At 46.8% G+C, this 14511-nt stretch overlaps 1 protein-coding gene across 1 annotated transcript in view; it reads left to right on the forward strand.

The window, feature by feature from the left end:
- Positions 1–779: 779 nt before the first annotated feature.
- TMEM63A (transmembrane protein 63A) overlaps positions 780–14511 on the forward strand; it is a 48507-nt gene continuing 34775 nt past the window's right edge. Inside the window, exons 1-3 of the mRNA XM_018573241.1 lie at positions 780–842; positions 11765–11972; positions 13191–13270. Coding sequence (XP_018428743.1) covers positions 11781–11972; positions 13191–13270 — 272 coding nt within the window. The 5' untranslated portion in view covers positions 780–842; positions 11765–11780. The remainder of the gene's footprint in view (positions 843–11764; positions 11973–13190; positions 13271–14511) is intronic.

The following is a 14511-nucleotide window of genomic DNA, read 5'->3' on the forward strand; positions in this document are numbered from 1 at the left end:
CCCCGAGCTAAGGTGACCATACACCTTACAACCATCGCAACGACTTTCATCCTGCGATGGTTGTAAGGTCATTGAAAGCTCGTACGATCTGCCCATCTTGGACAGGCAGATCGTACTTGCGATCATCGCATGCCCTCCCTGCCGAGGGGAGGGCTTCTGATGATTCCAATGCTGAGTGGGCAGTGTGCGCTTGCGCACACCGGCCCGTGCAGCATTAGTCGCCCAAGGACGCCAGTAACCCGCCAAGAATCGTACGATTTTCAAGCCTGCTCGGGAGACAAAAGACAAAACGGTTGCACGCTTTCTATACAACTGCCGAATATGGGCACCTTCAGTGTTCCACAGGCACCTTTGGTGTTCCATTTTATAAAGCGCTGCACAAATTGTTGGCGCTATTTAAATCCTGTATATTAATAATAATATACCAGCCCACTGGCTTCCATCCTTCCTAACTCACCAACCCCATAACAAGCAGAACAAAAATTCAGGGTGGAGTCAGAATTCCTGTCCTGCATACCTATCCCAGATCAGTGCTACTAAAAGAAGTGAAGTCAGAGGATCAGCATGACAGCCAAGCAACTTGCACTTTCACAATGACAGGTCAGCAATGGCAGCCTTCATACTGTCATAGGTGTCCTGTAAACCTGTCCTTATAAGCCAGTAAGAGCTGCCAAGTAATCACAGTGGGGGACAACAAGGTGGAGCAGTGCTATGTACTGGCTGGAGACTAGTGGCCATAGCGAATGCACAAAGCGGCACAGCGCGCATGCGCAGCACACCCTGCCGTGTAGTTTGTGGCTCCGCCCCCAGGTCAGGACTCCGGGAGTAGCAGCTGGCTGCAGGCAAGTAACTTTTATCTCCTAATAGTAACAATTCTGTCCGTGTGTGTTCCGGTCCCGGGCTGAGCTCCCCCGTCACCCCACCACAGGTGTCCCCCAGGGGAGGCTGTGGCCACTGGGGGCCCCTGTCATCTCCTCTGGGTGCGCAGCATGTGATATGTAAAGTTTTGCAATTGCCTGTTGTGTGTTTCCTGCATTGCACAGTTCGTGCTGATTCAGTGTCAGTGCGTCCAGTATGATGGCAGTGCTCACAGCACAGGTGCTGGATACTAGTACAAGTGCAATGCACTGATAAGAAGCCGGGGGGGGGGGGGGGGTGAGCCAAAGGGTGAATAGGTGCATAGGTGCATAAGGCAAGTGTATGGTGACCCTTCCTTCTTGTATAGCCAGAGCCGGCACGATGAAGGGCAATATGGTGCAACACTGTCCTGAATTTAATTGCCCCCCACGGCTTATATATACCGAATATTATTACCCCCCCTCTATAGTAAGGGGCCTGGTCACCAGTGAAGTGAACCTCCATTCACACGTGAGCGGTTTTAGGCGAATTTGTGTTATTGGCCCCATTGCCAACTGAGTGGTTTGCAGCTTTACCGGACGCGCTTCAATGCTCGCCACTAGGATTTCCATTCAGTGGTGTCTCTCCGCGCTGATGCTTGAAACTCGTCGCTCTTAAAGGTACATGAGCTCCTTGTGGGGCAGAATCACGAGTCAGCAGGGTCACCAGAACTATTTTTTTTTTTAATTTTTATTTTTTTTTAAGTCTGCGGTGCGTGCTTCGTAAACGACTTCCCCTGTGAACAAAAAAGTGAAACGTGAAATCACAACACACAAAAAAAGTGCACGAGGGTGCTGTGGTCCTCCTCCCAAGAGGAAAGGCCTCGATAATCCCCCCCCCCCAGGCAAGGAAGACTCTGGTCCACTTACTCGAAGGCCAGCAGACCCCGATCCTCAAGGTCCTACCGAAGTAGGACCCTCAAGTACTACCGTAGGTAAGGGGCTCACCCGAAGGGAGACCCCTCCCAAGTGGGGGAAGGCAGAGAAGCCCGTGAAGGCCACAGAACCTCCCCCCTAAAATCAGGATGGGTCCCAAAGGTACCTGCACCCTCCGTCATCTGTGCATTCATGCATAAATAAAAGGTGCCAGTGCACAGACCTGGCAGGCTATCCGGCCAAGGTTTAAAAATTGCCCCGGGCTAGCCAGGAGGCCTGCCCAAGAGGCGTGGTGCAGAAAAAGCTTTAGGTGCCGTGACCTACTGCAAATGAATCACAGTGGGGTCGTAGTAGTAGTCACCATAACTAGTGTTCCCATTGGGGAGATTTCCCTTTTACTTCCTGTTCAATAGTCGCAATAGGAAGAAAGAGAAAATCCCTGGTGGTCAACAGAAATAGTGTCCATACTGAAAGGTTTCCCATCTATTCCTGTTCTGGTGACAACCCAAAATTTCAGTGAGGTTTTAGCTTCAGTTGCACTTTTAGGCCCCGTTCCCACTGCGCGATTTGCATATTTGCGCGACATCGCGAGATTTGCCGCGCGATGTCGCGTTCAAGCTTGCATTGAGCAGGCTTGAATCGCGGCTAAATCCGCTCCAAAAAGGGTCCTGCTGTAGCGACACACGACCCGCGACAGCAGGACCCTTTGCCCCATTGGATTGCATTGGAGCGCGATATCGCGCGGTAATTTGCCGCGCGATAAATCGCTCAATGTGAACGGGGTCTAAGCTGGCTGTACACGGTGGTTGGGGCGGAGCTTAGCTATAGCATTATGTTGGCATGACGACGAACTGCTGTGTGGACAGCTTAACGGCCATGACATTGGTGCGTGCCCGCTCCAGCTGCATACTCCCTCATTGTAAGTGTTTTCTGAATTGTTATGGCGGGAAAGCAATCACAGGGATGGGAGGCTCTTCTGTTGTGAGGCGCTTGCTTTATGTCTATATAAGTGGTGATGTCTGTGGTATACTTTGTCATTCTAAGCTTGATGAAGGGGACCCTGTGAGGCCCCAAAAGCGCTTGCATGTATGACAAATATGTGTCTAGGGATGCACCGATACCGGTATTTTGGTACCGAGTACCGATAATTTTTTTTCGGTACTCGCCGATACCAATTACCGAGTAACGGAAGTCCCATTTAGGAAGCCAGGTGGCGTGTAATGACTCGCCACCAGGCTTCCCGATCAACAAGAAAGTCTGTCCCCTCTTACCTTGGTATGTCCAGCCTGTCACCCCCGGGGTCTCTCCAGCCAGAACGCGGCCTTCCTCCGGTATTCAGCCGGAGCCGGCTGGCCGGCCAATCAGGAAGCCGGGCGCCGTGTAATGACTCGACATCCTGCTTTCTGATTAGCCGGGAGGCTGGCTCCATTCTCCCTCTTTATGAGATGACGAGGGAGCATGAAGCCAGCTTCCCGGCCAAATGACTTTCTTGGACTTCATGTGGATACAACGGAAACACGACCGTGGACACGACGGAGACTGTGGATGCAACGGAGACATGACAGAATGGAGGCACAATTGAGATAAGACTGTGGACACCACTGGGACACGAATAGGATGATCTGTAATAATCGGGATGCTGGAGGATGAGATTCTCTTCTGTCTATCCGGAGCCCCGACTCTCACATTACACATTGTTACCAGTGTCTCCCTTATTTCCTTCATGGAGGAACATGTTTTGTGTCCAGGGAATATTGCTGGGAATGGATCGGATCAGGGATAGGTATAGAACTGCAGCTAACGATTATTTTTAAAATCAATTAGTTAGCCTATTGTTAAGTTCGATCGGATAAACAATAAAATAAATTTTTTAAAAATGGCTCCAGTGATGGGACTACTAGTTTGTATTGAGATTGTAGTCCATCACAGGAGCAAGCTTGGAGAGGTGCAAGTAAAAAAGAAAAAAAAAAGTGTGGTGTGCCGCCCCAACAGGGGCATAGAATATGAGATGCATAGCCTAAGTTAATATTAGCATTGTTATATAGGTTAGAATTTATATAGTGTGATTTGCCTAACTATTTTCTCATAGCTAACATTGAAAGCGTTGACAACTTTTTCAATAATCGATTCTAATCGATTTAGTCGATTAGTTGTTGCAGCCCTAGATAGGTGCAGCATACGTGTCTATTGCTTCCTATTTCTCTAATGTTTATGCATAGCAGACTTCACAAAGGCTACACATGTGTGGAAGTACAGAAAGTATTTTGTTTTGTAAAGAGAGGGGGATGGAAAATCTCTTCCATTTTTTTCCTGTCTGCCTTTTGGGTCGATTTTCATTTTCACTTCCTGTCACACAAACGCATCAGGAAGTGAATGGCGACCAATACAAAGGAAGAGAAATCTTCTCCTAATGTGTCTTACGACTTTTGGGATAAGGCCGTCTTTATATTTGTTACATGTTTTTCATTCACATAGCAGAACATATCTGTCTGAATGCCTGAACAGTGAGTGCGGCTGATCGGATGTAGTAACCAATCAGCTTCTCTTTCATTTTCAAATCGCGCAGTGTGAATGGGGCCTTACCTGGAGAAGAAATTACACCAGGATGCACTATGGGAAGAAGGCAAACCGGCAGAGGCAGTGTGATGCTTTGGGCAATGTTCTGCTGGGAAACTTTGGGTCCTGCCATTCATGTGAATGTTACTTTGACACAGACCACCGACCTAAACATTGTTCCTGACCAAGTACACCCCTTCATGGAGACGGTATTCCATGATGGCAGTGGCCTCTTTCACCAGGATAATGTGCCCTGCCACACTGCAAAAATGGTTCAAGAATGGTTTGAGGAGCACAACAACGAGTTTGAGGTGTTGACTTGGCCTCCATATCCTCCCGATCTCAATCCAATTGAACATCCCTGGGAGTCCGATCAGTGGAGGCCCCATCTCGCAAATGACAGTACTCAAAGGATCTGCTACTGACGGCTTGGTGCCAGATACCACAGCACACCTTCAGAGGTCTAGTCCATGCTTGGACCGGGTCAGGAAAATGGGGACCTACTCAATATTAGGCGGGTAGTCATAATGTTATGGCTGATCGGTGTACACTCCATTCAAGGTCTCCACATGGCAGCGTTGAGTTGCAGTGACCTGCAGTGCCATCCAGTGCATCACAGACAAATGCAGCATGTTTGCACCACACCCCCAATGCGAAAGGGGCGCACAGGAAGCAATGGTTTGCTATGTGTCCTCTCGGTGACCGGCATTGATCCATAAAATAAAGCACAGGTCACCTCAGTATGTTCTTCCTACTGTGTATTAAAGCCAAGGCAGGTTAGATGACATAGTCAGGCTACCAGAAGCATTGTGGGTGTTGCACATTATCAGAGATTGCTCGTTTTTGTCACATGCATAACTTAATCACCTACAAAAATGTCATTTTCTTGACTTTTCTACAAGGCCCGGAGCCTCTCTGACTGGCTTTATCCTCTCGATGTATTCCAAATAACAGGATCCAGATCTGGTTTGACATGTTCAACTTCTTATCTAGCAGCTCTGTGAGATCTGGAATCTGCTTCCGTCATGTGACACGGAATTGGCAGCGTGATAGCACACCTGACACATACATAATAACACAAAGTGAACATAAGAACCTTCATTTAGTTCAGGTATGGTTACAAAGTTGGGGAATGGCTGCTTCTTTATATGACATTCCCTCCGTATTGTGCTGGAATTTCAGCTCTGGATAACAAATTGCGATCTTTATTAGCTTCTGAATTGAGAGAGAAGGGGGAGAGCAGGAGTGATTGACACGTCACAGTGTCTGCAGATTCACCTGTGCAGCTCAGAAGTAATATTTTGGTTCTAGGTGGAGCTCAGTGGGCGGAGTCGGCCCCTGGCTTCTTATATAAAGATCTCCTGGCTATAATTCCCGGGTCTCTGCTCCTGTCCACCTCAGAGGTTTGGGTTTTACTCCTGTTACATTCTCCATAAATAAAAATCCAACAGGGATGGTGGGAGCCCCTCATAATGGGCACAGCAGGAGTACAGACCCGGGAACTCCGCACAGGGATGGTGGGGGCCCCTCATAATGGGCACAGCAGGTGTACAGACCCAGGAACTCAGCACAGGGATGGCGGGAGCTCCTCATAATGGGCACAGCATGTGTATACAGACACAGGAACTCAGTGAAGGGATGGTGGGAGCTCCTCATAATGGGCACAGCAGGTGTACAGACCCAGGAACTGAGCACAGGGATGGCGGGAGCTCCTCATAATGGGCACAGCATGTGTATACAGACACAGGAACTCAGTGAAGGGATGGTGGGAGCTCCTCATAATGGGCACAGCAGGTGTGCAGACCCAGGAACTCAGCACAGGGATGGCGGGAGCTCCTCATAATGGGCACAGCATGTGTATACAGACACAGGAACTCAGTGAAGGGATGGTGGGAGCCCCTCATAATGGGCACAGCAGGTGTGCAGACCCAGGAACTCAGCACAGGGATGGCGGGAGCTCCTCATAATGGGCACAGCATGTGTATACAGACACAGGAACTCAGTGAAGGGATGGTGGGAGCTCCTCATAATGGGCACAGCAGGTGTACAGACCCAGGAACTGAGCACAGGGATGGCGGGAGCTCCTCATAATGGGCACAGCATGTGTATACAGACCCGGGAACTCAGTGAAGGGATGGTGGGAGCTCCTCATAATGGGCACAGCAGGTGTACAGACCCAGGAACTGAGCACAGGGATGGTGGGAAATGCTCATAAGGGGCACAGCAGGTGTACAGACCCAGGAGCTCAGTGCAGGGACGGCAAGAACCCCTCATAATGGGCACAACAGATGTGGAGACCCAGAAATTCAGTGCACAAAATGGTGGGAGCCCCTCATAATAGGCACAGCAGTTGTACAGACCTGGGAACTCAGCAACAGAGTCGGAAAGGTAGAAGAGACTGTCAGGAGGATTAACTATCATCCACCAAACCCCCAAAATATCAGGTTTGGGTGGACTCCCCATTTAATCACGAATGTTCATATGAACAGATGTAGATATTTTCCCTATATTGGTGTTGTCACGATCTATAAATAATTCAGTTTGTTGCAGATGCCTAAAGCAGGTGAAGTTGCTAAAAGGAAAAGTTCTATAACAATGAAGTGTACGTAGCAGCCAATCGACTTATCTGTCATTGGGAGAATCCTCCCTTCTTTCTCAATGTCACTCCACGTGGTTCCTGCCCGCTCGCCATGTTATTTTATATAAACAAATACAGCGAGATCACGCTCTGTATGAGATGTTTGTATTGTTTACTTCTGAAGAATGGAAATGTAGAAAGTAGATGTAAAATACAGTAAAACTGAATGATGTTTTGCTTTGTGTACCTTAAAAACAGGTCAGATCTCTGCGCCCAGGAGCCACCGATGTTGCGTACAAGCCCGCCTGTACATATCAAACTCTGCTCAGAGCGTATACTTGTGTACATGTAGGGATGTACGCCTCTGGACCTAGACTGTGTGCGTCCCGGATGTACCGTGTTTCCCCGAAAATAAGACACTGTCTTATATTTTTTCCCCCCAAAAACAACACACTAGGTCTTATTTTCGGGGGATGTCTTATTATTTTATTTATTTATGTTTTAATGTCAGAAGTTCCCTCAGTGACTGAGGCTCAGTCACCTCATCTCACCTCACTCCGACCCCCACTGGCCGTGCCGCTGCCTGCTGGGAAATGTAGTTTTCTGCCCGGCGGCAGCTTTCTAAGCAAAAGCCGAGGCAGACGGGTGTCTGCTGATTGCGGGATACGAGCGGCATGCGGGAGCTGCGGCACGGCGGATGCTCTCTGGGCCGCCCCCACCCCCAAATGACAGAATACCAGGGCCCTGGCTGCGCCCCCTCCCAGCCTCGCCTCACCCTTCCTACGGCCCTACCAGCGGTGCAGACAGTGGACAGTGCGGTAAAGTACATGCTACCGTACCACCGAACTAGGTCTTATTTTCGGGTGGGTCTTATATTACAGGAATCCCTAAAGATAGTGCTAGGTCTTACTTTCGGGGGAAGGTCTTATTTTCGGGGAATTGCGGTACGCTCCAAGCAAAACAAATGGCAAACGCACTCATCAATTCGTCACCAGCTTTACAGCAAGGTGCACATGAAAGGGCTTTATACAGTAACAGCAAAAAGTTTCCCAGCACACTCACCAGCCAGCATGCAAAAAAAAGTTGTCTCACCGCTAAGGTTAAAAACAGAGGTTTAGACGCACGTCTTCTGCAGAATATGGGAAAGCCGCACAGCCGACCCATGGCACCTCTAAATAGCGCGGTCCTAACTCTAAACTATGAGAGTCTCCAAGACGCAGACTGTCTGTGTCCAGAGGCATACATTTGTACCTGTACACAAGTATACTCTGGGAGCAGCGTTTACCAGTGTACAGCCGCAGCCTGTCATTGGTTTGTACAGGGGGGCTGTATGCAACAGCTGTGGCTCCCGGGTGTAATGATCCGGTTGTTTTTACGGTACGCGGCCCTGCGTGTCCTTGTGACTGAGTCCTTTTATTGCTTTTCATTCCTATAAACATAGTAGCATAATATCTTTTATAATGTGCACTAGTATAACACACAGATATACCCAGCCATATACACCTGTCATTCTGCATGATTTGCTAGAGATTGCAAAGTGCCTATCAAAAATGATATAGCGTTCTATAGACACGCAGCATTACAATGCTTCAACCGAGCAACAATTACCACATACCATAAACATAAAATTACCACATAACATAAAATTACCACATACCATAAACATAAAATTACCACATACCATAAACATATCTTGATCTGTGCGCTGGGAGTATGATATCTTATCTCAAAGGAAAGAAAATGTCATAAGTTTTTATGGGCCTATGTGTTTTTTCTCTCTTCCTAGTTTTAACCCTTTTACTGCCAGAGCTGTTTTTGTGCACGTTCTAATCCACATTTTAGGACTGAAAATTACTTAAGACCCCCAAGTGTTCTATATTTCCTGAAAGCACAGACCCTGTAGAATATAATGGCAGCCGTTACACATGTTTACATTGCATAGTAACACCACAACTCTTTACTTTTAGTGCACAAAAGCACACTATAATACACAATTTTATTGTAACAACTAAAAGAGGAAGTGGTGCTGAGTTAATAGATACCCCAACATGCCAAATAAAAAACGATTCTCGACGGGTTTTCAAACATGCTCGTAAGACAAAAGACGTGCGACCGTACAGTAGAAACGGTCGCACGCCTTCCACACACCTGCCGATTATCGTAGATCGCTGGATTTCCCACGATTATTGTACGATAATCGGCAGGTGTATGGGCACCTTTACAGGTCATGAGTTTAGAGTTATCTGAGAATTATTGCTCTCTCTGGTCGCACACAGTGATACCCAACATGTGTAGCGCAATTGTCGTTTACGTTCGTATGTGTGCATTTCTTCCCTGGCTTCAGCAGGGAGGAGATCGGTCACTGGTTTCTCTCCAAAACTCCCACCAACACCCGTGATGCCGGTCCTGGACCCAAATGAGGGGCAGCAAAGCCCAGGAAGCAAGGTGGGGGGTGTTTTGGGAGGAAGGGACCCAGCTTATGGCCTGTGGCATCTCTGCTGCTATAATCTCCTCCAGTATAAAGCTGACAGTCGGCTTTACACAGGTAACGAGTTTTTAGCGGCTATAGCCTATCTCCAGGAAAAACGTCCCTTGTTATCGGCTACCCCAGCCCTGCTAGGGTTTACAGCTCTTTTTTTTTTTTGTCTAATGGACCTGTGTAAAGGATCTTTTACGTACCTGATCCCTGCTTCTACTGGCTTCAAGAAGACAGATTCCCACAGTGTCTCCTCCCCCCCTCAGCTTCTGCGGTTGGATGCCCGCCGATGTTGCCATGTCTAATTCAGGGCCCATAGCTCTGAATTATATGTGAGGACACCGAGGGACGGTCCACACGCATAGGGCGGACGAGGAGAGCAGCAACTGCCGGGGGAGCAGGGATCTGTTAAGTAAAAGTCCTATTCCCAGGTACCCCTAGACATAAACTAACAGTTAACCCTTGTAGTACAGGGGCAGCCACACACCGAGGGGAGTTTTTCCCCTAGAGATGGGCTTTAAGGAAAAAATGATAATGCCATTTGCAGGGCTTGAAAAATCCACTCGTCTGCGACGAGAGGACGGCGGAGCCCGAGGAGCAGCTTCCCGGCCAGCCGTTGTAATTACACGGCCGGCTGGGAGCTTTACATACAAGCGATCGAGCGTCTCGAGGCGCCCGATCGCTTGTATTACCAGCAGCTGTCACTGCCGTTTCCGAGATCCGCTGTGCCCGATGCGGCCAGGACCTGCACGGCTCTGTGACAGGAGATCAAAGGGAGTTCAGTACACAACTCCCTTTGATCTACTCTCCAGTCCCCGAATGCAGGAAGTGATGTATATTACATCACTTCCTGCATTTAGTGTCACTTTCCAGCTACAGAAGCTGATGAAGCAGATCTCTGCTTCATCAGCTTCTCTGGGGGTCTTAATAAAGGGGACCAGTCATGTAAATTGGCTATCACATAGGGGGCTTCTTAGCCCCCCCATGTGATAGCAATAAAGTTGTGTAAAAAAAAAAAAAAGTAATACAAAAATAAAGAAGCATTAAAAAAATAAAGAAGCATTAAAAAAGAAAAAAAAAAATGTTTTTTAAGTCCTCCGCCCCCCACATACACATGCAGATATGCGTCTGGTGTGCCTACGTGCGAAAACAACGATTGCACCTATTGTGCCGCACATGTTACGTATAACCGCGAACGTCGGAGTGTGTGCAATAATTTTAGGGCCATTAATTACTGATAACACTAAACTGATGAGCGGTAAAAGCATTTCAAGCATCGCCTATGGCCAGTTTTCAGTGTGGTCATTTTTTGCGATTTTGCGGGCGCACGCAATTTTAAGGCTTGACATGTTTGGTGTCTATTTACCCGACGTGACCCCGACTTTTATATTTTACCCAAAAAATATGGGTAAGAATAAATGTTTTAAGGAAGTGTGTTACTGGCAGGATCATCGTGAAAAAGAAAACTAATGCAGCCACCACATCTCAGGACTGGTAGGCTGCAATATATCACATTTTTGTTGTTGGGTTTAGATACACATAAAAGTTGAACTCTGAAATATTGCGTGAAGTGATAATTGGCAAATTATGCATTTGTATAACCGTCCTCTGCTAAGAAATAACAATGCCTTTTGTGCAGGCTTTTGCACCATGTTCTTCAAATGTTCTAGATGGGTGACTGCTTTCTATCTGCATAGGACCCTGACACACCCCTTGAGAGTACATGCCTCTCCTCTTCTGAGAATGTCTAATTACTGTCTGTGCTGGCCCAGCTCATCTGCCCCTCCCCATACCTCCCTACATAGCCTTATATCTAGCTACTGGGGGAGGAGTGAAGGGGAATACTATAAAGCAGGGGTAGCCAAACTTCAACCCTCCAGCTGTTTTGGAACTATAAGTCCCATAAGGCATTGCAAGACTCTGATGACCACAGGCATGACTGCCAGAGGCTGATGCGTGATGGGATTTCACCACAAATGGAGGGCCGAAGTGTGGCTACATCTGCTATAAAGTGACATTGCTGACATCACATCCAAGAAGATGGCACTCAGCATAAGTTTTAAAACTGTATTTGGTAAATAACATGCACAACATACATTAAATGCATATACAATCTTATGGGAAGATGTTTGATATGAATGGTCTGGTGACAGGGTCTCTTTAATACATCTGGAACACAATGCTGGTCATTAGGCCGTCATCATGTACCCAAGATATATAATTACATTGCTTATGCCCACTAATTTGAAGCGCCGGGTTGCTCATTTTGGAAAGGAAATGAAGAAACAGAATAGAGAGACCGAGGTGGACAAAGACAGATTTGTGTTCCTCTTGTATAGAAGCATTGTTCCTCATATTGTCGACCCCCTTCCTTTTCTTCAGATCCCTCCCGAGGAACATGCGGTTATTTCTACCTACTTCGGGGGACATCACCACCTCCTTTTCCACATGGAGTGAGCTTCGTTTTGGAAACGCGTCAAACCAAACACAGCCGTATTGTTACAGTGGCCACACGGGAAGCACGGTGCTACAAGGAGTCACCTTTGGCGGGATCCCTACTGTTTTGGTATTGGATGTGGCCTGCTTTGTGGTAGGTGTATGTGTATCTATTATGGTACGGTCAATCTTTCTTTTTGAAGCGGACCTTTCATTTACTACAAGTCTGTATGAATAAACACGTCACAATATACCACAGAAGTATCATTTTATTCATAGAAAAGCTCTACCAGCACCCAGCGCTGTTCTGTAATTCATATATTATAATATACAGAATAAAAATTCAATTGTTATTATGGTGATCACTGAAATGCTCCCTTACATTGGTGCTCAGTGGAGAAAGGTCCTTTTTAGATTGGTGGTTTTTGGGAGAATGGCTCTTTACACTACTGGTCAGTAGAACGCAAACTCCTAATTTGGTGCTCAGTGGAAATAAAATACTCCTACATTAGTGCTTGGTGAAAAGAATACTCCTAGGTTGGTGCTCGGTGGGAAGAATACTCCTAGGTTGGTGCTCAGTGGGAAGAGTACTCCTACGATGGTGCTCAGTGGGAAGAGTACTCCTGCGATGGTGGGAAGAGTACTCCTGCGATGGTGGGAAGAGTACTCCTTGCGATGGTGGGAAGAGTACTCCTTGCGATGGTGGGAAGAGTACTCCTTGCGATGGTGGGAAGAGTTCTCCTTGCGATGGTGGGAAGAGTACTCCTTGCGATGGTGGGAAGAGTACTCCTTGCGATGGTGGGAAGAGTACTCCTACGATGGTGGGAAGAGTACTCCTACGATGGTGGGAAGAGTACTCCTACGATGGTGGGAAGAGTACTCCTACGATGGTGCTCAGTGGGAAGAGTACTCCTACGTTGGGTTTGTGCTCAGTGGGAAGAGTACTCCAATTCTAAAATTCTGTTTTCACTTTGTCATTATGGGGTATGGAGTGTAGATTAATGAGAAATAAATTAATTTAAACAACTGTAGTATCAGGCTGCCACGTAATATTGAACAATGTTAAGGGGTCTGAATACTTTCTGAATGCACTGTATCTGAGTCATAGAGATTGCTCAAGGAACCCCTCGCAACCTCTAGAGGAACTGTGGTTGAGAAAGTCTGCTCTAGACCAGGGGTGGGCAACTCCAGCCCTCCAGCTGTGCTGTAACTACAAATCCCATAATCCCTCTGCTTCTGGGAGTCATTCCTGTGGCTGTCAGTCGTGCGGTGTCTCATGGGACTTGTAGTTCCACAACAGCTGGAAGGCTGGAGTTGCCCACCCCTGCTTTAGATGATCTATCATAACAATTAGCAAACTTCTGTTTTTCAGCTGTTACTGTTTCTCTTCTCCTTTATTCGTAAGAAGTTCTGGGACTACGGCCGCGTGGCCCTTGTGTATGACGCAGACAGGTACGTCACCTCTGTCTTTTAGAGTATAAAAGATTTTGAGTCAACTTTATTTTCCTTTTTTTTTTTTTTCTTCTTTTCAGAATTAAAAAAAATAGTTTTATTTTTAGGCTACATTTTTTTCTGTGTGTTTCTAACTTGACAAAGGTGCACGCACGCACGCACACGCGGTATCGGTTGTTGTCTGTTTCCTTTCAGGCCCTCTGTGTCTAATTGAAACATGGTATTGAACCTTCTGATAAGAGGTGGCTGAGTCACTGCTCTGACTCATTCGCTTGGGAATATTTCCAGTCATTGAGCTTGAGGGGGGAAAAAAATAGAAAATAGTTTTTACTTTTTATTTATGTGTGAATTTATTGTGAGTTTTAGTGATAATGAAGAAACCCGAAGCCCCCCTCATAAGCCAAGTCGTAGACCGTATCCACGATATATACATCATGGAAGATCTCACAAGCTCCATTAAACATACCTCTGCCTCAGTCGCTCGAACCTGGTTCCCCTGGTTGGAATACATTCGGTCCCCTGACTACCTTACCCTCAGATAGGAGAACGCGGACCTTCTCCTGATGGGGAAACCTTATCCCATCTCCTCCCTGCCTTTCCTGTTTCCCCACCCTTTTAAGGTATATGCCCTACTACCATCTCTCTCTCTCTTTAGTTACCTAGTAACTACTGGGCCATTTATGCCATATCCTTTTTTTCTTTTTTCTTTTTCTTTTCTTTCCTTTTCCATCACTCAACCCCTTACCCACACAACCTACTCACATTCAGTTGCCTAACACTGTGGGTTTTTTTTTTCCTTCTAGTTTGTTTTGTTGTGCACAGTAAAGTTTTAAAAACAACATCATCTCTTATGCATACTATTGACAGGATGTCGTTTCACTTAAGGATAGAAGTCCCTTCCCCCCCACACACCTCCCTCGGATCCACAGATGCGCTCATAAGCACTTGGACACTTATATGTCCCCCTCTTGAGATACTTACGGGTCACTGACTAGCTGAGCAGGGGGGAACACCCTCCCCTTATTTTTTTTCAACACTTTAAATATTTTACTTTGTTTACTTTGTCATATACATCGCAATGCATTTGGTGTATTTTCTTGATGACCGCCCGAGAGAGCAACTATTTGCTACCTTTGCACTTGTTTTTCTCTTCTTGTGACCACCGTCAAAGCTTTTAAAATATAAAATAAAGACATTTATAAAAAAATTATGGAGAGGAAAAAAAAAGTGAAGGCAAAACT

Source organism: Nanorana parkeri, unplaced genomic scaffold (assembly GCF_000935625.1).
Source record: "Nanorana parkeri isolate BGI_ZX_2015 unplaced genomic scaffold, ASM93562v1 scaffold2297, whole genome shotgun sequence".
In the NCBI taxonomy this organism is placed as follows: Eukaryota; Metazoa; Chordata; class Amphibia; order Anura; family Dicroglossidae; genus Nanorana; species Nanorana parkeri.